Raw genomic sequence first — 25,292 nt, forward strand, 5'->3', positions numbered from 1 at the left:
GAAAGTCCTCTGGCATGAGTAAGAGCAAGCAGAAGCCTCTGAAAGCAAGAACAGCTCAGGGCATCAACCACACATGAAAGCTCTGGGCAAATCTCTTTCTTCCAAGTACTATCTCTAGCAGAAGCCATGTAGACCTACAGTATGAGCTTCACCTCACAAGGGAAGAACCACTGGGAACCAAAGGTGACTTTTCAGTGGCCGCATCATTGATTTTGGAGTAGTTCTGTGTGAAAGCTGAAACCTGAGGGATTAAGATCCCAGTTGTCCCATCCTAACTCATTAATGAATTTTTACCTTCTTCGATTACTGTCATGAGTAAGTGGGTCTTAGTTACTGACTGCTTCAAGCAGAGCCTTCAGGACCAGATACTCTATTCCAAAAGCCCCTGCCAAGGCACAATATCTCTTACCACCTTTTCATCACACCTGCCTGACAAACATCCCTATAAACACCAGAAAAGAAACACTCTTCCTCAGTACAGTCTAACTGGTACAGAAAGCCATAACAGCAGAATTTGGCTTTGAAATTTACCTCATTTTCATCTTTACTATACTAATTAATCTGAAACAGAATATCACATTACTTAATAATAAATAGCCGTACCTAAATCTTGTGCCAGCTGCTTTTTGCTTTGTGCAGGTTGTGGCAGATACACTCATTGGTCTGTACCATAGAAGTAAAATATTTTACTGTTCCTGGGAAACTGTTTATATTTTTTGCCTGGATTGTTCTCCTTTCCCTTTCCAAAAACCTCACTACCCCCCAGCTGCAAACTTCCTGCCTTTTGAAACTTTCTCCCTGCGGACTGGACTAGATGCAATTATTTCCCAAAATATTTAATCCATCAGTGTTAACTTTGGCCAGTTGAAGTAAAAGTAAGTGAGTGAAGAGGAAATAGTAAAAATTTAACTCTGGTCCCTGAAGCCAAATGCCCACTGCCACACCAGCAGGCAGGAGGCAAATGCAGGAGCTTGTGATGACAGACACATCACACACTGGACAACCAGCCCCTAGACAGAGATGACCAACTTCCTATCAGACCTGGTAAGTGCTTGATGGGGTATTTACATGTGGGACATTTTTGTATGCTACTGGTGTTTCAAAGAAAACAAAACCAGTATTTCAGTAAAAACAACAAGGCTCCTATTCACTAAAATAATCACAGAAGTGGTTCTGCCTACTGTTTTGAGGTATTAATGCACTCCATATGCTCTGCCATCCATCTCTGTCACATTTTCATCAATATGTTAATGTTTCTTAAATGTTTTCATTCACTGGAAAATCTTTGTTTACCTTCAAACATAATTTGCTTTACTTACCTGCTGAAAAAAGAATTTTGTAAGATATAGCACTAATTATTTAGCTCAGGAGATGGCAGGCAGAGGTTTTGAAAGGCAGAAAACTGGACAGGATATCAGTAGATGGGGCATCTTAACAGGGATGTTTGTGGGAGTCTGCAACGTTTATATCCTGGCTATGGCTGAGTCTTGAACCGGTTGCTGCCTCATACATCAGTGAGGTACTTCCAAGTAGGACAAAGTCTCTTTGAGAAATAGCCCTCAGCTCCTGCTGGGCACACTTAACCTCTTCTGCAGGAAAGAGGAATATGGCTCCTCTGAAAGGCAGTCCATTTTTCATTCTTCCACAGCATATTCACTGTGTGCTGCTGCAAAGGCTGCTGTAGGGTAAACCTAAGAGCAGAGCTAGTTGTGTATTCTCAGATCCGTAATCAACCAGAAAAAGACAACTGAAGTGGGATGCCTGTTCTCAAAGCTTCCAAAAGATTAACATGACCGTATAGTTTGAGACACGCAGGTGGAGCAAGAGTTCAGAACTGAGGAGAGCTTTGCCACAAAACTTGAAGAGACAGGAAACACTGCCCACTATTCAAGGGCTTAAAAAGTATCTGGCACAGCAGCTACTGTCTCAGGTAAGGCGGAAAAGGTCTGGGTACAGATGGCCCAGTCACTGCTGCGGGCACAGGTGGCCTGGCCACTATTCAGATAGCAGAGAGGAAATACCACTTTCCTCCCTAAAACCACTCTCACATGTATTAGCCCTGGAGTGTGGAATGACCTTGCTACTCTGTTGACTAATGATAGAGGAGGGGAGGGAAATGTTAATGGTTTCCATAGCTAAAGGCTGAATTTCCTTGAATTGGATGTAGGGAAATCACAGGAAGTAGTAAGCCTCACAGCAGGACAAGCAGAGGGAACTTTCCTACCTGCAAGCCCCTTGAGCAAATGAGATGCTGCTGGAGAGTGAAAGACACATTGCAAGAACAGCCTGATGTAGCTACAAGCTTAAAATTTTGTTTTACTTCTGCAGATACAGTACCAGGGGTTCTTTCAGATGCTCATCATCCTTGGGATTGGTGGGACATTCCAAATTGGCTTTCAAATTTCTACAATCACCTATGTGTCTCAGGTAGGCAAAAACACACATGGCACACTGGTTAACAGCAGCACGGAGTCTGCACTGCTGCTTGAGGAGGCTCCTCTTTGGCAGTCAGCAAGGGTTTAATCACAGCATTCTCCTCTCATGCTTCATTCCCATTGTTATGCTATTGTGTAAAGCAGAACATGTCAAACTGAAGATAGGAAAAAAGAGAGACATCTGCAAGTTGCTGTTAATAGAACTATTCCTCAGAAGACACACACTGACTGGGGTGGCATCTGTCTCTCCTATAAACCCACAGCACATTCGTATTTTACATGTAGGTATAAACCTACTTCAGTGATTCTATTTGAAAATGTCATAGTCATCCATCTTCACAGACAAACAGAACAGATCAAGTGAACCATGCTCTAGGAAAGTGTGTGCTTCTCTCCACTGAACACAGATAAAATTTCCTTTTGAGATACTGGGGTCTAAAGGGGAGACATTATTATGTTGTAGAGATCACTTTATGGGAAAAGTGTTATTTTCAGGCTTCAGAACACTAAGTTCAGACTGAGAAAGTATTTAAGAACTGCACTGAACAGTCACCGTGTAACCTGGTATTATGCATGTACGTGAGAGCAAACCCATCATACATTTGCAGAATTTACATACAGGGCTGTTCACACTGATCTTCAATACAAGTCCATGCCTCAGCTTGTCAGACTTCAATGACAAAAACACCCAAAGAATTAACTCCTTTTCATGGCAAAATTAACACAGCATACTCCGTTACACTGTCTATTAGCTATGCTTTTAGAGTCTATATGAAAAGTTACTTTAGCTGAAGCAACAAAATTATGTTCTAAACAGAATCCATGCACTGAAGTCACAGGTATTGTTAATGAAAATTCTTTTTTGTACCTCAGCATGTTAAGGCTTTCATTAATGAAACCTGGCTGGAACGATATGGCTACCCCATCCATCAGGATAACCTCTTGTTCCTGTGGTCTATCACTGTGTCCATTTATGGTATAGGAGGTCTCTTGGGTTCTTCAGGAACTAGATACCTGACGGTCAAGTATGGCAGGTATGTATATTTGAAGACAAAATTGTCAATTGAATCTTGCTTAAGGAAATGACAGCTGAGGTTTTAAACATGAGACAGACTGTTGGGCTTAGACATGCCTGTAGACATGCAGCAGTTTTAGCAGTGGTGTCTTTTTTGCTTCTTGCCCTTGTCCTGTGGCATGGGCTAATCAACTGAGCTGCCAGCCTGTCACACCAGACACAGTTACTCGGGTTGGGTTAGCCTCTGCACAGAGGAAAGGCAGCCCCCTGGCTGAAGAAAGAAGACACAGTAGCATTAAGATGCTCCTAAGTGCTGTATCAACGTGTTCCATAACGGATTTTCACGTGCAGAAAAGCTTTAAGACTCCTCTTGGCTACAAAACCTAGAAGCATTCCCAAACTCCCAGTTCTAGCCATGTGCCAAGGCACACGTTGAGTCCAGGGTATCTAGTGCCAATAGTGTGGATGGGCTTATTTTGTACCGGACCACACATGTCACAAAACTAGCAAGCCAATTTCACCCAAGACATCCTGTATGCCAGGAGCTTAAGTGTCATTTTCCTTCTGATTTATGAAAACTCACTTTTCCTTCTTGCACTTACAGAAAGAAATGTCTCCTGTGCACCAATGTGCTCATGATAACAGCAGCATCTATCATGGGCTGCAGTAAAATAGCCCGGTCCTTTGAGATGATCCTGATTGGACGCTTCCTGTGTGGAGTAAGTGCAGGTAAGTGTTTTCTCCCACAGGTCAGCAGGATCTCACCACATTTTACATCTTTATTCAGAGTAAACAATAACCCTGCACTAAGAAAATAAAATATTAAAGGCAGTGACCCCTTGGCAGAAGATCTTCTAAAACACTCAGCAATGAAGAGCATAATTACTACTAATTTAGCTAATACTAAATGAAATTCAGCTTCGCCAAGTGTATAAATATTCAGAGCTATCATGAATGTTTTGATACAATATGAAACAAAGGGGTTTTTTACTGATGGAGAAATATGTATAATATTATCTGAATTTTAGTTAACAGACTTGAAATTATTGGTATATGGTTTAAATCTGGTATTCCCATAAGGCTCCAGAGAACCAGTCTGTTCAAGGCCACAGCCATTCAATTTTGACTCTAACATGTTTCAGGAATGTTCTACAAGAGTATTCAACCCACTTCAAATCAGTAATTCCTTGGGGTTAGTACAAAAAGCTGGGCATAATCAAGCAAAATAACTCCTGACAGGAGTTAACTCCACAAGCAGCAAAAACACCCTGTGCTGGTATCAGTATGCCTTGTATTTGTCTCCCGCACAAAAAGATACTTTCCCATTCAGTCTGGATATTCACAGGGGTGTCTATTTTAACTTATTTCAGTAAGAATTAATGTGTATTTTCCAAATAATCATATTTTGTACATTGTTTCTCTGACATATTGAAGAACTACAGTTGTATTTTGAGAGCTACTCACCCTAGAATCTGTATGGTGCCTCATGCAAAAACCTCATTTTTGTTAAAACGATTAGACATCTGCATTGCTTTGCCATGCGATAAAGCCAAGAGAACATGTTGCTTTCAAAACAGATAAACGGAGCTGTGACCACCACATTAGGAAAACCCTCTTGTTCCCAGACTAGTTTTCATCATGTCTGAGTTATTAAGTACTTCACATATAGCTGGAAACACCAACTCTGCCTGAAATCATCAAAATTATTGCTGGACAGTGGGAAAGGAATACTTGTGTCTCCCCTAAATCATGTACAAATCCATGTTGAGTATAGAACTGTATATTTTAATCTGCTATGGATCTACCTTACAGCTATTATACAGCATTATGTCAGAAAAGGTTGAGATGATGTGGGCTAACAACAAGCATATTAAATATTACTACAGGGTGTTTAATTATTTAGCACTTGCATACTGTGTCCCCTTTAAAATATGCTGAGTGTTGCAAGAGATACTATGATGATAGTTTACCCTAAAGGGAAAACAGTCTATTTCTTAACAATCAGAAATCTACTCTATGCAAAGAGGACCAAATACTTTTGTAGAAAGGGTTAGAAAATCTAGTACAGAAAATCTCATATATGGGTTGAGGTATGAGAAACACTTCAGTGCATGAGGCAGCTATATTCTGTAATGCTTCATTATTGACATGCAATTTTGTTTCCAGTGACTGTGAATGTCTTCTTTCTTCTCTCCCACAACTCTCTCCTCACCCCAAGGTCTTTGTGTTCCTCTACATCATCAATACGTTGGAGAAATTTCCCCTAAGAAGCTACGTGGATTTGCAAACTCTACTTCCTCTTTCTTTTGGTCTCTGGGAAAAGCTATAGGGCAGATTTCAGGACAAAGGTATAATACAATTGATTTCACACCCACATAATTTCTGGACCCCCTCTACCTTTTGCTTCTTCCTCTGCTTTTCCATCCATTCCTTTCCTCAAAACCTATGCAATGAACTTATATTCCCACCAGGGAGCTACTAGGCAGCCAGTACCTGTGGCCCATGCTGATGGCCTCGTGCGGATTTCCAGCACTGGTCCAGTTGGTCACTCTGCCCTTCTTCCCTGAGTCCCCAGCATATCTTCTCATGCATAAAGGAGATCAGGAAGGCTGCAAAAAAGGTAACCAAGGGCTCCAGTTCCTCACTTGACTTTCAATTGTTTTGTGATGCTTGCTTGGAAAAAAAAAACAGGACAAAGTTTCTCCCTGCTCATTTCCAAGACAACTCTGTGGACACCTACTAAGTGTATTTTTGTTACAGTCCCCACATAGAATATGAAACTATTTCTCTCTACAGTTCTGTATTACAAAACCTTTGGCATTCAACTGACACCACCTGTGCTGTCAGTCTGATGACAAATTATCATCAATGAGAAATGATAAACAGTAAATGGCAAATGGCTGTTTGCACTGAAGGGCTCCACAGCACACCCCTTAGCTCTGGTGGTTTGCTTGTGTACCCTATTCATACCCTGAGAGAAAGAGAAAGGGAGAAAATTGGACCTCTGGGAAGGGAGGGAGTCATTGTGCACCTCTCTAGCCCCTCTGTCACAACTGGTCCCTCTGTGAAGGAGAGAATCAGGTATCTGGAAGACCCTATTGGACACCTCCGCTTCCCAGCACAGCCACAGCCCATGCATGCTGTGCTGCCAGACTCTTGAATCACCTACTCACCAAATTCCTTAGGCAGCAAACAACAGAGACGAATTAACATGGCAGATCTCGCTCTCCTTCTCCTCCACAGCCATAAGGCAGCTTTGGGGTGAAGGCCATCACCAAGCAGAGATTGATGACTTCATGAAAGAGAAGGCAACAATGAAAAACACCAAGATCTTGAGTGTCCTGGAGCTAATGAAAGAACCAGCTTCCCGTTGGCAGCTGTACATGATAGTTGTTCTGACCGCCACAGTTCAGCTATGTGGCATCAATGCAGTTGAGTGTATTTCCCCCTTAAAGTCTCAAAACACGTATTGACCTAAAGGAGACATCAGGCTCCTCACAACTCCATAACCCACACTCTTCTCTTGAGACTATCCTACAGTTACCATTTTGGATGGGCTCCAGAAGAGATGATACACCTGGCTGTTTCTGAAAGCTCCTAAAGGAGGACTCTGAAACCTAAGTACATTGCAGCAGCTGCAGATCCTTCTAGCTCAGCATTTCATCTTTATTAAATGAATGAATTAATTACATTTTTTAATGGTTTTGTCTGCCAATAAAGTGAATACTATCAAAAAGAGTGCAGAACTCTAGATCATTCCAAAGCACAGCTGCATGCTGCTTGGTTAGCAGCTCTTGACCAGGGCAGTGTCACACAGGCACGGGTAAGAAATCAATTAATTTCTTCTCTTACTGTTTTATGGGATTTTCTTCCAGATTTATTTTTATACTTTTGAAGTCCTCCAGGCAGCTGGCTTTGATGAAAGAATGATCTCCTATATGACCCTCTCTGTTGGACTCTCTGAGCTCGTAGCTACTGCAGTCTGTGTAAGTCACATTACTATGGGAATGGGTCACATATTGCTCTTCTGGTACTGATACCAGTGTGTTTCTGTCCTTCAGAGCTCCATCATTGAGCGACTGGGCAGGAAAGTGCTTCTAAGAGGAGGTTATTTTATCATGGGCTCACTGCTAGCTGCTATCACCGTGACTCTCTCACTACAGGTAAGGAAACTCTCCTCATCACAGATTATTCTATTTCTAACTTCTGCTCACAGGCAGGACTATACTACTGAGAAAGGAAAGTGAGGCTTAGAAGTGCCAAAATAACTTCTGTGTTAACAGCTTACCCTCTGGGAGGGGAAAAGATCAAGCTTGTCTATAGGATCAAACCATCTCTCAGCAAGTACTCTCTTGTACTCCTGCCTTCCAGTGTGATCTCACAAGTGGAGCAAGGAGCACATAAAACACTGGGAGACTAGCACTGATTCCTGAATTCATCAGACTGCAAGCACCAAACACTGGCCAGCATAGAGCAAAAGACAGCCCTAGGAAAATGTCCTTTTCTAGTCACAGAGTTTTTAATGAGTAACAACAAAACCCCAAGCTCTTTGTATCAGTTAATTAGAAATGTAACTTTGCTGCAGAAGATACTGGGAACGCACATATCTGTTCACAGACTGGAAAGTGGTTCACCTCTGTAACACTCTGTCATTGCTGTAGCTTCTTCATAAGCAAATCTCCCACGCTACCAGTATTCACCCAAGAGGTGCTCTATAGTTAGTACTGTAAGACTAGCCTTGAAGCAAGGTGGCAGCAGACTTCCACTTTTGTTTCATTCATGAAGGATCTCAAACATAGGAGAGCGAAATCTTTCTTCCTAAAGCACTGAGGTCTTACATATTCAAGCCTAAAATCAAGCAAAATTCCTTTTCAGTACCAGTTATTGGACCTATCATTAACAAAAGTGAGGAAAGATACCATTTGGCCTTCCCATATCTCTAAGGCTTGTGAAAAGTACTATGGGGTCAAGAAGAAAGGAAGACAAGTTGGAAAAGTACTATTCAGACTTAATTGAAAGCTTCCAAGTTTAACAGCTGCTCTGCACTAGCAAACCTGCTTCTCTACTCACCTAATAAAAACCTCACTGCTCCATCCACAGGAAAAAGCACTCACTTTTCTCTGCCAGTTCCCACACACTGTATGTTTTCTCTTGTGGTTACAGTGTTGGAAAACAAGCAGCATTTTTCACCTATTAACAGATTTCACTCAGAAGTTTGTTATGTTTTGGGTTTTTTTCCCCAGGACTGGTATTTCTGGATGCCATACTGCAGCCTTTGTCTGATTATCTTGTTCGCAGTTGTCTTTGGAGTTGGGCCAGGTAAGTGCTCATTCAGAAGAAATAAAGGAATAGAGTCATGGGAGTTATTAATATGGGTAGGAAAATCCTGCATAATATTGTGTAATATTTAGCATAAGTAAATTAATTTAACCTTATCTCGTAGTCATTTAAACATTATGGGTCCAATCATTGGCCATGAATTTCAATGCCATCAGATCTGGATTTTGCTAAGAGGAAAGGAACACAGCAGAAAGTACTCACTGGAGAAATACAGCAAAAATAGAGCAAAAGCAGATGTGTTTGTTTGGGGTTTTTTAATAGTAAGAAAAAAGAAAGAGAAAAAGATAAGCAAGAGTTCTTTAAAATCCAGTGTTCTATAAAGCTGTCCCACATAAACAGTGCAGTGTACTAGCTGCTCCTCTTAAAAAATGTTATTAAAAGCATATTCATTTTCAAAATATTTGCCTTCCCGTATGGGAAGGTTGAATTCTTTTCTTAACTGAAAGCTGTTAATGTCCTGTGACTCCACAACATGACTGAAATAACCAGGAAGTGAATCTGGGAAGATCATTCATTGGTGATCTAGCAGTATCATCCTGGGAATTCTTGTTAGAAATAATAGTAATTCTATTCTTACACAGCTTCTTTCATGAGAATATATCAGACTTTCTTAAGTGTTAACTACTTCATTCTTGAGTATCTACAAGAAATGTATTTGAATGTTTGACCACTTTACAAACCTGATGTTTAGCAGTTTATAAGATGACACAAACATTTTCTTTTCTAAAAAAGAGCAACATACATAATTTTTATTGTGCTTTGTCTTACAGCTGGTGCCACAGTTGCCATTAGGGTTGAAATTTTCAAGTTCTCATGCAGACCATCTGCCTTTGTGATTGGCGCCATTCTCAACTGGTTGGGCGTCTTTGTCATCGGAACAACCTTTCCCTTCATTGTGGTGAGTCACTTTCCCTGGGACACTCCCAATAGGCACTAAGCTTGAGTTGACCCCAGGACCAGGAAGAAGAGCAGCATGAAATGCCAGTGCTATGTCAGTCTAGAGTGGTCTTGGCGTCTGCTCTCCCAAGTCCACTTTTGCAATGGAAGGGCTCTGATACGCCCAAGATACTTATTCAGACTTAAATATTTGTCAAGGTCAAAATGATTTTTTGACCAAAGAGCTCCTTGTCCAATTCAAAGTTCTTTGGGACCCAAATACAAACACCATGCCAAGAAAGTGCAAGAGAAAAGGTATGCTCATCGTGCTCTCTTTCTTTCTTTCTTCCCTGCAGGAAAAACTCAAGCACTTCTGCTTCCTCATCTTTATGGTAGTAATTTTCACTTCAGGGATAATTATCCACCTGTTCCTTCCAGAAACAAAAGGGAAATCAATCATGGAAATCACAGAAGAATTCAATAAGCTAAACTTTAAAAAGAAGTGTATTCCAACAACTCCGAACTATGTCACAGAGGGCTACACCTTCTGCACCAGGCTCTGACCAGCCATTACAGGCAGTCAGGTTTTCTTAAAAGGAAGGGAAAAAAAAAGACAATTGTTTTCTGGCTAGAAGCTTGTCCAAGTGGACCGTCACCTTTTGCATCTGTCACTTACAAGGTTCCCATTTTGCCCAACCAGCACCTTTCTCAAGCACTCCACCCTGGGCAGCTTAGAAAAGAGATGATGGCTGATATTAACAGAATAGACTCACATCAATCACAAGCATTTGGGCTTAACACGCTGATGTGTAAATCTCTTCTTAAGACAGCAACTCACATGCATGAATCACAAACATTTGGGCTTAACACGCTGATGTGTAAATCTCTTCTTAAGACAGCAATTCATACACACTGAAAGTACATGTAGAATTGATAAACACTGTTGACCACAGAGAAAGGGAACACCTGTGATCCCCAGTCTCTCCCTCTGATTTCTCAGTGTTTTTACAACCCTGAAATCAGAATAGTGACGTTCCTGTCTTGCCGTCTCTGGCTAAGGTACAGATTCAACAAAAAGCTCAGTGGAGTAGGAGAGAAATTCTTTGTTTCTCTACACTCAACTGAATAATCAAATTGTACCAGGTTTCCATGCATAATGCCATGTTGTCTTTGTTTTGTGTGTAGCCTGACAGACTTCAACCCTTTGGATTGAAGTTTTCCATGTCAGCAGCCACCCATTCTTCACCCTAAATTTAGGTTTTTTGCTTAAAAAAAAAAATTAGTCATTTGATTATAAGCTCAGACTTGTTCATGAAAAAGTATGAGGGAAAAGTTCCTTCACAACACTTCACAAGGAACAGTGTCTTTCAGTGTCACAACAGCTAAAGGACTTACGAGTGGAATCCAGTCACCCTACAACACAAGCACCTAGAGCCATTTTAGATACTCTGTGCTATCCAGCCCATCACCGTTGTAATCTTGAATCTGTAGCTCCTCTTCCAGGATCAGAGTTCCCACAGATATCTCATCAACTGAGAATCCCAGATCAATCATCTGCTACTTGTGAGGCCTCTACTCTGCTCTCGTGAGGCCTCACTTGGAGTATTGTGTCCAGTTCTGGTGTCCTCAACATAAAAAGAACATGGAGCTGTTGGAGCAAGTCCAGAGGATGCCACGAGGATGATAAGAGGACTGGAGCACCTCCTGTATGAAGATAGGCTGAGAAAGTTGGGGCTGTTCAGCCTGGAGAAGAGAAGGCTGCATGGAGACATCATAGCAGCCTTCCAGTATCTGAAGGGGGCCTATAAAGATGCTGGGGAGGGACTCTTCATGAGGGACTGTAGTGGTAGGACAAGGGGGAATGGCTTTAAACTTAAACAGGGGAACTTTAGGTTAGATATAAGGAAGAAGTTCTTCACAGTGAGGGTGGCGAGGCACTGGAATGGGTTACCCAAGGAAGTTGTGAATGCTCCAACCCTGGTGGTGTTCAAGGCCAGGTTGGACAGAGCCTTGGGTGACATAGTCCAGTGTGTGTTGTCCCTGCTCATGGCAGGGGGGTTGGAACTAGATGATCTTAAGGTCCTTTCCAACCCCAACTATTCTATGATTCTATACTTTGCTTTGTGTGACTTCCAGCTAGCTGAGCCTAAATTCAGCCAGAACTGCCTCAGACAGAACTTCCTGGCTGTAACAGAATACCTGTTGCTTTACAGTTTCTCCTAAAAACATCTGTATGGTTGCTGTAATGTATGTACAGCAGACTGTCAGCAAAAGCTCAGTCATGTCCTCCAGCTCTCAGATCCAGGCAGGGCTCCTGCCAAGAGTGTACTTCTCTACCAGGACTAAGAACTGATTACATATGCTCTTATTTCAGGGATGTGCAATCAGGACAGACTCTTCAGTTATTCTTACTGCAAATGTAGGTGCTGACTGACAGCTATAGAGATGACTCTAAATATTTTATGCCTTGAATATTTTGTTGTACTCATACGGCTTTACAAGATTTACCGTAAATTTGGAAAAGTTCTTCTAACATATGAACTTCTAAGGCATTCATTTAAGCATTTCCAACAATTTATGGTTCAATTTACAGTCTCTCATAGGAGTTTTGCCAATTTTTAGAGCACATAGTGTGCACAAAGATAAGGAAACAAAGTGAGAGAATATATTACAACATATCATATGCAAGTTTTCTAACTTCACAGTTTAGTGTGATATACCATTCCCAGTGATCTCTGTTGTAGGAATGGCTGCAATATAATTTTCTACACTGATCTATAATCAACATCTGTGCTTGAGTTCACATACTGCAGGCTTTCAAACAGAATAATCTGCAAAGCAATGTGCTAGTGAGCTCCTAATTCTTCCTCCTGCTATACATAGTTCAAGACAAAACAGTTTTTAAGCCTTATAGGATAGAGTGACCTTTTAAAGTACCACAGGGGTTCATTTCACCAGATTTTTTTATTTTTTTAAATATTCAAACTCATGGGACTTTTCTTTTCATTATAAAGTGTCTAATATTGTGTGCATTTCCCTCACACAGTCCTAGTAGCAAAGCTACTAGGAAGAACATTAGGAAGAACATGAACAAGACTAAGGCTCACAGTGGAACACACTATACAGTTTAAAATCTCTGCTATTGCTTTGACTGGCATATTTACTTCAACTCCAATAAAGTAATTCAAAATATTAATTTAATTGTTCATCTTAACTGTTGATCATTTTTAACTGGAAATGTTAAACATAATAAAGATGGCACATATTGCCTTGTGATAAAACTTCTGGCCTCCATAAATATTTCCTTCCTAACATCAGAATCTCCCTTAGGGGCAGCTGACTACTAAAAAGTTATTGGTGTGCTTACCCTCCTATGACTGGGGCTTTCCATAATTCTCTTGTCTTTAAGACTGAGGGACACTTAAGACTTTTTGCTAGAAGATAATCTACAAAACATAAAGTGTCCTTAAAGTCAGAAAAGCTCAGTAATTTTGTAGTGTTCCGTATACGTATAACATGATAAAAATATGACAGTCACTTGGAGACAATTGCTAACATCAAAAGAAAATCTCAACATTTGCAGAACAGATTTTTCTTTTCCTAACCAGTCGTGCTGAAAACATTCTTCCTTCCATTACAACAGCACCTGAATTCTTTGGGAATATAAGCAGGGTGCCGTTGTATAGCATTGCTGGTGTGACCCCCTAGTGAGACACTTCTCTGATCTCAGTTATTCATTAGGTGTTATTAGGAAAGCCTTTGCCATAAGATCTTCACAGGAAGCGAGCAGATGCCCTATGGAACATTAATGTGACAACAAAGCGGAACAGCTATTTGGAGCACAGGTCAGCCTTCGCCTGTGCTCAGTGGAGCAAGAGCTGTATTCTGGTAACAGCCCGATCAAGGAATGAAAGAGCAAAAAGGTACAGTTCAGCTATACATGGGAGATGACGAAGAGCACAGCCATTCAGGAACTCCAGGAATTCTACATATACATTTTCTTCCAGTGATATTAGCTGTAGGTAAGATACGTGTCAAATCCTGGCTCTAACTGGGGCAGATATAAACACTTACAAACTGGATCTGCTGTCAGCTAGACACAAAAACCATACATCTGGTCTAAGAGGCCTGTGTGAAGGAAGGCTTAGCACAGCTTTGCACGTGTGTTACATGTGACTGTAAAACTGCAAGATAAATTACCTGATGTGTGATCTCCTATTCTGGTCACAATTATAACTAAAGGGTATCTGTAAGATATCTGTTAACTAATTGTTAGCACTAACTATGAAATTGCATATCTAAGAAAGATGACCTCTGCACAGTGCAAGTAATAAGAGCACAGAAGCAGTACAGTTAACCAATCAACACAAATGCAAAATACATTACGCATGAAGGGCATTACCAGAGGAAGACTCTTAACCTACCAAAATAGGAATCCTAAATTAAGGTACAAGAGCAAAGAATAAAAGTAACTATATGCATAAAGTATACTAAGTAGAAGTGGGTTAAGTAGAACATAAGGAAATACGTGCAGGAGGTGGCATTTTTCGAAGGAATGACCCACCCTGGTACCTACATATTATTGCTTGCTTGTGTCTTTCCCCAATATCATCCAAGCAAGGAGATACTAGCAGCTAACATGGCATTTCCTTCCTTGTCAGATGCACATTTTGTTGTTTCAACTTTGTATGGCTTTACAGAAAAGGAAATTAATTCTTAGTATCAGAGGGACAGTCTACAGTCTTGTTTGTGCTCTAACAACACCTTATCTGCTGAAGAACCTAATCTGGAAAAAGGTAATGCTATGAACTGTCAGCACACATTAACAACAAAGTCAGCTTCGTGGTAAGGACCACATAGTGATGGATCAAGTGGCTAGGTGGTGCTACCTGCTACACTTCAGACATTAGCTACAGAATTCTTTCCATGTCATGTATTTTCTATCAAATACAACTGCTGGCATACAATAAGCTCTTTATGATTTCTTCATCCTTTTCTTTAACTGAAGCATAAATTGCAAATGATAAATAAGCCATTTACCAACTTAATACATACATACCCCTCCTAATTCTGCAATAAATGAACTTAAAGCTTGGGAATTTTCTGTCTGAAGGGAGAGACATCTATCCAGCTACGGAGGTTACAGGAACGTTTCAAAGCATTTCTTTTTTTCTTCACAGACACTGGCTAACAGAAATGCCAGACAAAACTGCGTGAGGTTGAATCTTTCTCTCCTAGCAAAGGAAAATCAGCTACTATTAAATATGTAGCTGCTCAAGCCTGGTGTGCCACTGTGTAATTGTCCATATTGCATCTCATTCCAAAATGATGGAGCATTTCAATTCCTTTAAGTAATGATTAAGTTACCATGTGCTCCAGCTGCTGTCACATGAAGGGAGGATAGCTCTTTCCTATTATATGTCAAAGTCCTATAGTTCACTGCCCAAGCCCCATCTAAATTCCCAACAGTTAACTTTGCCTTTATGCTTCTCAGCTTATACTGAAAACTAAGCAAGCTATGATAATTGGAATCCTGTTTAGAATCGGTGTTTCAGTTCTCTGGCCCCTAGCACAAGACAGAGATCATGAAGTATACAGGTTCCCCACAAGGGAAACCACCCTGTTTACCGGGCTGGACACAACCATTGGTTGAAATATTTAATCCAACACTTATAAACTTTGTACAACAGCTGAAATATGTATCATTAACTCAAAAACTTCTGAAGTAAAATTTAACTTCAGTAACATGGGACTAGTTCACTGACACTGCTATTGCATAATGTGAACATTTGGTTCTTTTAGCAGGTACTAGTAAAAAAAGAATTGGCTCTTTCATAGGAGATGGCCACCTTCTTCTCTGAGCTGGTGAGTATATCTGCTCACTTTTTCTCAGTGCTCTGACTTATAGAAGACAAAACTAACATCATACTAAAAATCCAGATTACTTATAGATTGTAAGTTCTTTCGGTACGGAGAACATCTTTCTCTTCTGTGTTTAAGCATCATCAAGAACAATGGGGCTTGGGGCCATGAAAATTATGTTGCATGGTCTGTTCCATGAAACAACATAATAAAATGAAATGAAATGAAATAAATAAAATAAAATAAAATAAAATAAAATAAAATTGCTGGCAGTCGCAGCACTCACAACGCTACTTTACTTTTGGCTTATGAATTACTGAAAACAATACTAATTATTAAGCATTCTGATAACTTCCTGAAGTAAGGAATAGATTAACTGTACTGAAACAGGCTAAGAAATCATGACATACATATTAACGTAATTGACTTCTCTCAGTTCAAACAAAGTAACTAATATCATTCACCATGTCTTAAACAGGGAAGTAGTGACAAGTATTTCTTGCTCTATTTGTCCACTGCCAGCAAGAAGCTATTTTATTTTCCTTTTTAAGGATTAAAATTGTTAATTTGTAAGTCTATTAAAAAAAATAGAAAAGTAAGAGTAAGAGGGTGAGTTCTTCATTTGTTTGATCCTTTTGCCAATTAGGAAATCCACTGCATTTGGGACAGGAGCTGTAAGGAAATTCAGAGTCTTCTGGTCCACACCTTTTTGATTCTTGTCATGTGATAACTTTTGGAATCCAGCTGTGGCCTAGTTCAGCCACAGGCTCTTGAAATATGGACCTAAGAATAACTAAAGGAGTGTTTTTCTATGTATCTCCCAGTCCAGCACTATTTGCATTTGCATTACTTTATTCCTGCCTGATCGTGGTTTTTACCAGCTCCTCTTCATCCAGGCACTGATCTCCAAAAAGCTGTGAGCTCACGAATTTAATATGTGACATGAAAAGAACACAGAACACACTCTTCTCTCTACAGAGATGACGTTACTGTCCTGGTCTGTGATGTGCTGAACAAAAAGGGAGAGACCCCAAAGAACCCTGCACAGATCCTGATGGGGCTAAAATCACAATTGTTCTGGGTTTGGTTTGCTAGGTACAGGCTTAACCGTTCGAGGATAACTACACCTAGCCTTGCAGGCACCTGGAAACAGGATGGATGACCAGTGGTATCATGTACCTCAAGAAACTAATGAGAAGCTGGTGGAGCATTTCATTTTTGCTTTGCAGGTTCAGTTCCAGGGACTAGTTCAAATGATCTTAGTGCTGGGAATTGGTGGTAGTTTCCCATACGGATTTCACATTTCTGTCATCAACTATCCTTCTGTGGTAAGTAGCCACCTCCCTACATTTGAAAACACAAAACGGAAAGCCTGAGTTCAAATTTACTGAGCATTCAGCTGATACATCAATGCCTTTTCGTTGGCTAACAGTAACATCAAATGTGTAGAGAACTTCTTCTTCTTAAAGTATTTTCTGTTTTAAATACCTTCTTACCATGAAGCATTCAGGCCTCCAAAGGAAGGCAGCAAATGTGCTTTTAGCATGCTTCTCAGGATGCTTCCTGACTGATACAAATTTGACTGTTTGCATTGTGATCTCAGCTAACTAGTTTTACTAAGAAAGTTAGTCTCAAAATAAGTTCAATATTAGAAGCACAGGCTACACTTGAAGTACAACAGCCAAATAAGACTAATAATGGGATTTTATACCCATTATCCAGTGAAATCTCATTTTCTTTTTCAGCACATCAGGAAGTTTATTAATGAAACCTGGATAGAGCGACATGGCTCTCCCCTCCATCCTGAGACAATCATGCTGTTGTGGTCCTTCATTGTGTCTGTTTATGGGATTGGAGGACTCCTGGGGAGCTTCTGCTGTGGCTACCTGACTACAAGATACAGGAAGTAAGTGGTTCTTGTACAGCTCAATAGCCAGAAAGTACAGGGAAATACCAAGGTGAACACATAAAACTCTTCTTTTTGGTTGAAGCAGCCTGATGGAAGACAACTGATTGGGTCTGTTAGCACACCCACCTCTTTCAAGTAGCAAGCAGTCTTGCTTCTGCATCTGCCTCCCCAGTGAACTGTGTTTCTATAATGGCTGCATTCATCATCACATCACTGGATCATTGCCTCTGGGAGTAGAAGAATAGTGTACCTGCCTCATGTTCTCTTCAAGATCCCTCTATGACTCTCATAAAGAGCTCCCAAGCTTTACAAACCCCCACAAAGGAGCTATGTGTCTTGTTTTGCAACACATAATACACAGTTACTCTAACCACTTGGAAATCACTGTGTGGAAGATATCCTGAAGGGTCGAAGAAAAGCCAGATTTCCATTTAAATACACTCATTTTGGGGTGATGGAATTATATCAAATATTCAGATCTAATATGATGAAAATGTGAAGAGAATAGGAAAAAATAAATTGCCTGTAACTACGCTGTAAAGATACAATCGGCGCCAAGATAAATTCTCCAAGAGACATCTCTGTTCTTGCCAGTCCATTTTACTGAAAGTCAGTTCCAAATTATCTTTCCCACTGGATGGAGAAAGGATTCCTACCAGTCTTCTCTGTTCTCAGTGCTTTGTGTGTAACACCACTAATTTCATTTGCAGAGAAATTGGCAAACATATCTACTTGGTGTGACCCACTTAAAGATGTGCTCCACAACCCACTGATCCAGAGGCCCCTCATGGGTCTCAACAAACCATCTTAGCCTGCCTGCAATTGTGTTCTTTCCTATCAGGTAAGTGCCCCCAAGAAATTTCTTGTGGGACACTGCCTCATCCCACACTCAGAGGGTCTCCCAAGACTGGAAACATGATCACGTACTTCTACGATAGGTTATTTAACACCTGGTAACCTAATTGCTGAATCATGGTCTTCCAAACACAGGATCTCTGTGAATCCTTAACGTGTGAAAGAAGACTCTTGTCTAGCAATCATCATGGCAAAACAAGTGAGTGCAAAAGACTTTGAGCCCAATACATCAGGGCTGTGAACATCCCAGCCCATGATTCACACAGAGTGCCTTTTGAAATACGCGTCTAAAAACACCTTCTATCACTTCCATTTAGCCAAAAGTGTCTTTAATATGAGCCATTCTAGAATGGGAGCCATTGACTCAGGTTATTTTTGGCGAACAACTTGGCATTTTATAAGGAGTTCCAGCCATTTAAAAATCTTGGTGACACACCAGGCCAATTCTTTAATCTCTTTCCCCACTCGTACTACGGAAATGCTAATGGAGTGTTCCAGATGTTTAAATTCTAAGCTAAAAAATATTCATGAATTCAAATCTAAATGATCCAGAAATTTTAAAGAACTATTTTGACTACTCAAAGTCAAAACTGTTTCAGCCGTTGGTCAAACCAGCAATGGCTGTACTATGCTTCCTCTCACAGCAAGATCAGTCAAAAGAGTACAAGAGGGTCTCATTTCACACTAATGTCTCATGGGCTTCTTTTCTTTGTTTTTTTTCCACAGAAAAAAGTGCCAGATGTGCACCAACCTGATCATGCTGATAGCTGCACTTTTCATGGCCTTCAGTAAAACAGCCAAATCCTTTGAGATGATTCTGGTTGGACGTTTTCTCTATGGCATTGGTACAGGTATGTGCTTGTGCCACTGTGGAGTGCAAGCATACTTGCTGTCCTGGGATTGTCTCTACAGATGTTGCCATTTTTGGAGAATGATTTTTAAAGCAAATACACTAGACATCTAATATAAATTAAAGGCATCATCCATCTTGCAAGAAATTGTAATCCAAATGTCAGAGTGAAGGGGAACAGTGTAAGAGGATGGAGTCAGAAAGTTACGCTTTTCTAAGTCTTTTAACAGTCATTTATCCTTTTCTGTGTTTAAGGTTTTTCTCTCAATATACATCCTCAGTATGTAGGAGAGATTTCACCCAAGAAGCTGCGTGGATTTACCAACTCCACAGTTGCTGTTTTTCTGACACTGGGAAAATTCATGGGACAGGTTATCGGACTACGGTAAATTCTCCAATCTTTCTCTCAGGTTAAACTAAAAGTAACAGAAATCTTTCTATAATCCCACCCTCTAACCTAATCTGTGCCTAAGAAACCCTCTCACTTTCCCCAAAATAGGCCTTATGACAGAAGAAAAGTTTTGATCATATTTGATGCAAACATGAAGTTTTACATATAGGAGACAGAAAATTAATTACTCAGAATCTGATTTCTTCTTATGTCCACAACACTTTACTAGGGGACTTCTTCTTCAAAATATACTACATTTACATGAGAAGTCTTAGCAAGATGTTCTGGTCCTGTGCTCAAACAGTGGTCAAATATGTCTCAGCAGCTCTCTAGATGTTCTATTGGATCTTGATGACATTTAGCAAGTTTTTAAAATGCCAGATAATTCCTTTAAGATTGTCAGAAATAAAAACAGCCAAATTTGTGAAATTTGCCAAATTATCAATTGTGATTTTGCTCCACTCCACCCTGGAATGGAATCTAAGCAATCTTCATCACTCAGAAAAACTTCCTGAACATTCATTCCATTTTATCAGCACAATTTTGTTTCACATACACTTTCCAGGGAGATTTTAGGAAGCGAAGCTTTGTGGCCATGGTTGTTAGCATCTAGTGGAATTTCAGCATTGGTTCAACTGGCTGCCCTCCCATTTTTCCCTGATTCACCGTCCTACCTCCTGATACAGAAGGGTAATGAGGAAGCCTGCAGGAAAGGTAGAGTGTCTTCTTTCCTCACTTACTTCACTTTATTTGATATGTTAGAATGACAGCGTCTACAGAAGACAAGAAAGAAAGAAGGGCAGAGATGTACAGCACAGTGCAGTGCCATGGAGTAATATCAGAGGCAGCTCTAAATAAAACAGCCGAGATATCTATGGCAATACACTCAATTAACCTGAGGCCTCACTTAGGCTAATTTAATCAGTTAAGACAGGAAAGATAGGAATGTACTGGCATGTTTAACATGTCCCACTTTGGTGGGTACTACTTTGTTTTTTTTAAAAGGAAAGGGTTTAGACAGCTCTTTTTTATTAAATAAAATGTACTTAAATGTTTAGTTTGTTTACAGTTATGTCTCCTGGTTTTGGCTGGGATAGAGTTAATTTTCTTCTTAGTAGCTGGTATAATGGTGTTTTGTATTTAGTCTGAGAATAATGTTGATAACACACTGATTTCTAGTTGTTGCTGAGCAGTGTTTACTCTAAATCAAGAACTTTTCAGTTTCCCATGTTCTGCCAGTGAGCAGATGCACAAGATGCTGGGAGGGAGGGCAGCCAGGACAGCTGACCCAAGGTAGCCAAAGGGATATTCTATACCATAGAACATCACACTCTGGGGGCATGTTCTATGGTACAGAATATCTGGGGGGAGTTGGCTGGGAGCCACAGATCACTGCTTCGGGATGGGAAGAGCATCTATCAGCAGATGGTGAGCAATTGTATTGCGTGCCACTTGTGTTTCTTGTGGTTTATTCCACTCTCTTTTAATTAAAAAAAAAAAAATCCTCATCATTATATTTTATTTTATTTCAATTATTAAACTGTCCTTTTCTCAACTCATGGGTTTTACCTTTTTCTGATTCTCCTTCCCATCCCACTGAGGAGCAGGGAGTAAGTGAGCAGACAGATGGTACTTCGTTGCAGCTGGGGTTAAACCACAACATGAAGTCAACTCAAATTAGAAAGATATGTTGTACCAAAATGCAGTGAAACAAAATTCTTCCTTTTGCCTACTTCCCCAGAAGCAGACAGTACCAACCCACCACCTATGCCAACGGATAGGCATATTAAAGTGTTTAATATAACCACTTGTGATGGAGCTATACTGGTAGAATAATACACTCCTTTTTTTCTACCCAACAGCTATCAGAAAGCTCTGGGGGGAAGGAGACCATCAAGCAGAAATTGATGACATTATGAAGGAGAAAGTTGCAATGACGAGCATGAAAACCTTGCGTGTCCTCGAATTAATAAAAGAGCAATCTTTGCGCTGGCAACTTTATATTTTGATCATTGTCATGACGACCTTGCAGCTCTGTGGAATCAATGCAGTTGAGTGTTCTCTTTATCCCCAGAGCAAGAGACAACAGCAGGCAGCATTACAAACCCCTCCAAATCCATGTTATTACGACAGCTTAGAACTACATCACAATTGCAACACTTTTTTCACAGGTGCATTTCCTCTCTGCATTTTTCAGATATACTTTTATTCTTTTGAAGTATTCCACACAGCCAAGTTTGAAGAATACCTTATCCCATACATGTCCCTGGGAGTTGGATTGTGTGAATGCTTATCCTCTATACTGTGTGTAAGTCTTTTCAGACTTGAGTTTGAAGGAAAAATTTGTCGTGGTCAACAATTGTACTTTCCTTACTTATAACTGTGTTCAGGGCAGATTTGCATAACCTAATACACATCTTCCTGCTTCTGCAAAACCACATGCAGGATAAGAGACAGCTCTTTCCCCAGATTATTGCATGATTGTATGTCTTTAGACTCATTTTTATTCTGTAAAATAATTTTCTGATAATCTGTACTAGATGTGTGTAGGTATGTGTGCATGATTTGATATATACCAGCAGGCAAGAAAGAAAACTGTCTAGCAACAGCTGAGGGTCGACTAATAAAGAGAGTTTAATGAATTAGCGTTGAAGAAGCTGATCAAATTCATTAGAAATTAAGAAACTCTTAAATGACATTAATTTCTGGCTATTATTCAGTGAAGTCTTCAAAGAACACATGGAGTGGGCAAGAATGACTTTGTTTGAGAACTGGGATTTATGACTTGTGTTTTCTGTTTTTTAGAGCACCCTTATAGACCGATTTGGCAGAAAGGTGCTGCTATGGGGAGGATACACACTGATGTGCTCTGTGCTAGCACTCCTCACCATGACTCTGTCACTGCAGGTAAAGAGGCAACAGCCTTCTGCCTACTTACTCAGCATCAGCCCATGTTTCTGGTTTTGCCTCACAGGATATGTAGAAAAACTTGAGTGAGTGGCAGCAAATACAGATCTCTGCTATTCTGACATTTATCTAATGGTCTGATATCACTTGTTTCTCACTTTTAGCACCAGTTTTTCTGGATGCATTACTTCAGTGTTATCTTGATCTTCCTGTTCGTTACCTTCTATGGAATTGGACCATGTGAGTACATCAACGGCAACACTGGGAGGAAATTTGGTATCATATTGGTTGGTGACACAACTGGCAGAGGAAGAACAGATTAGTCCCGTTGTAAAAAGTTCTGGAAATTAAGGCAGAAAGGGCAGACTTGTACAAGTGGGAGACAGGAAATGGATACAGACACCTCAAATGTTATTGCTGATCACAAGACTAAATTATTTAAAATACAGTATCACCTTCTCCAGAGGGTTTGAGACAGAAATTTCTGACCATTTTTCAAAATACTCATCTAAAACCAGGATTCTAGGAATTGCCATGTGTATTATAGTAATCATCTTCATTAACTTAGGAAGTTAAGCTTTATGCCTACCAACATGCTTCAGGTGGAAATGACCACAGGAGCCAAAAAGGGGAGCTCATTTTACAAATTACTACACCAGTAACTGCTACCAGTGCAATATGGAACTGCATAGATCCACTGGCACCAGAAAAAGGATTCCAGTATGTACAAGAGAAAACTAAATCAGCAGCTGTAGTTCCTTTCCAGAATCAAGGTCTTTCACCCTCATAGCAAAGGCCACTTGCCACCAGGCCACCTATTCTGCCTGTCTGTCATTTTCTACCACTGCCATTGTGAGGGGCTTTGGCAGCATCAAGGAAACAAGTATACCTGGTTTGTGTTTTGCTTTTCTTTTTCAGCTGGAGCTACTGTATCTGTCATGGTTGAAATCTTCAGCCAGTCCTTCAGACCATCAGCCTTTCTGATTGTTGGCTGCATCAACTGGATAGGACTGTTTGTACTTGGGATGATTTTTCCACTGATTGTTGTAAGTAGCACTAACTGGATCCCTCCCTCCCAGCTAATCCACTTCTGAGTGCTGACACAGAGCAAAATAATAGCAATAAATTGTAATGACATGCAAAGCTTAGAGCTCTGTTCAAATACCAAAACTGCTCAGGAATCCCCCAGGCCTGTCAGAGGAGCAGCAATTGGACTCAGGTCAGATGAGGCCTGTGGAAACTCCTGGTTTGACACCCTCCCTGGACTCTGCATTAAGCACACCTTTGAATTTTAATTAATTGGGCACAGGGTTGCACTCAAAGGCAGTGAAAGAGAAATGAGATTCTTATTTTCCTTACAGTGTCTCCCATTTCTGCTTGCAGGATAACCTTGGACCATTCTGTTTCCTTATCTTTTTGGGAATCCTTGCTTTCTCAGCAATTTTCATCTACCTGTATCTCCCTGAGACAAAGGGAAAATCCATCATGGAAATAAAAGCAGAGTTCAACAAGCTGAACTTTGGGAAAAAAGAAAGCTCAGTCACTGATAATAACTTTCCTAAGGAACAGTTGTCCAGCACCAAGCTTTGAACGTTCAGAGGAGAAATTTGCATCTCAGAAAAGACAGGAAACACTGTTGCAGTAGAACTAAAAAAGAAACATAAAAACCAGACTGTAGCTCTTCTGTGTTTTACTCCTTTTTTTACATTTCTTTTTATGAAATTTATTTTGCTAGAGTTTCATTTCTTGATAATATCAAAACATTTTCACAGGAGATTTCACCACTCAGTTTTAAGACCTACTAGATATAAGATCTTTTCCTATTAAAAAAAAAAAAAAAAAAAAAAAAAAAAAAGAAAAAAGCTCAAACCAAAAACCAAGCAAACAAAACCCAAAAAAAAACCCCAGAACAAACTTTTCTGATAGTCTACCTTGAAAAGTTTAAACACATTTTGCCAACAGTCCATAGGGCACAAATCCTGCCAGAACAACATACACACAGACTCTGCTCACAGCCCTGGACCCACACTGGTCTCATCCATGACTACTGCCCAATGACACAGGTTAAACAGTTTGTTACTGAGCTTTCCTGAATGAGAACTCTCTGGCTCTAAGCACCTCACAATCAGGAAACTGTTGGCAAATAGCTCAGAGAAGAGTATCAGAAATACAAGGACCAAGTAAAATAATTTAAGAAGACAAACCAAGGGAAAGCAGGATTAAGGTTACATGAGCATCAGCCATGAGGCTGGGGAAATACGGAGTCGCAGATTGATACAGGAAAAGTTAGATATGTGGTTTCTGGTGACTTGAGCAGATATGGATTCAAAACTTAGCACAGTAAATTAGAAAAAAAGGTTCGAGACATAATAAAAGAAAAAATACTGAAAATGAAATTGTACAGTGCAACAATTCTTCTGGACATGTATTGGAAATCTCAGTAGAGAACATCTTAGTAACACTAGTGAGGGAAAAGGACCTCCCAAATAGAGTTATTATTCTATGCAAAAGAAGTAAAATGGCTGCCATAAATTAAAACACACTCCCAAGAGCATCTGTGGTGTCTCAGGATCTTATTTCCAACCTGGTACATCAGCTTCTGGGAATTACATCAGATGTTTTCAGAGAAGAAAGAGTTTGGTTTGGAAATGTTTTTCTTGTTATGTAAGCAAGCTGCAAATAACCAGTGATTATTTGTACCCAGCAGAAAAAATAGGTTGTGAAGTTCATTGGAAATACAGTCTAAGTTTTTCCAAGTTACCACTAACAAGTATAGTAAGATTTGTGACTAAATGCTTTGGGTCATGCCACCTGCTTTCAACTAATCGCTAAAGAAAAGGTTCATCAATATT

General features: G+C 40.2%; 2 protein-coding genes across 2 annotated transcripts; both read left to right on the forward strand.

The window, feature by feature from the left end:
- The first annotated feature begins 1,020 nt into the window (after positions 1–1,020).
- Positions 1,021–10,229, forward strand: LOC104401260 (solute carrier family 2, facilitated glucose transporter member 11-like). The gene is made up of 12 exons (XM_010018813.1): positions 1,021–1,044; positions 2,329–2,427; positions 3,309–3,469; positions 4,055–4,179; positions 5,669–5,798; positions 5,922–6,070; positions 6,694–6,881; positions 7,326–7,436; positions 7,512–7,613; positions 8,694–8,769; positions 9,561–9,688; positions 10,023–10,229. Exons 1-12 carry the CDS (start codon positions 1,021–1,023, stop codon positions 10,227–10,229), a joined length of 1,500 nt encoding a protein of 499 aa, XP_010017115.1.
- Positions 10,230–15,507: 5,278 nt separating this feature from the next.
- LOC104401251 (solute carrier family 2, facilitated glucose transporter member 11-like) lies at positions 15,508–24,030 on the forward strand. Its single transcript, XM_010018815.1, has 12 exons — positions 15,508–15,531; positions 16,758–16,856; positions 17,274–17,434; positions 19,019–19,143; positions 19,398–19,527; positions 20,099–20,247; positions 21,396–21,583; positions 21,731–21,841; positions 22,339–22,440; positions 22,605–22,680; positions 23,359–23,486; positions 23,824–24,030. The coding sequence occupies exons 1-12, from the start codon at positions 15,508–15,510 to the stop codon at positions 24,028–24,030; spliced, it is 1,500 nt and encodes a 499-aa protein (XP_010017117.1).
- The last annotated feature ends 1,262 nt before the right edge of the window (positions 24,031–25,292 follow it).

The sequence above is a fragment of the Nestor notabilis genome, unplaced genomic scaffold, assembly GCF_000696875.1.
Source record: "Nestor notabilis isolate BGI_N333 unplaced genomic scaffold, ASM69687v1 scaffold27707, whole genome shotgun sequence".
NCBI classification, from domain to species: Eukaryota; Metazoa; Chordata; class Aves; order Psittaciformes; family Psittacidae; genus Nestor; species Nestor notabilis.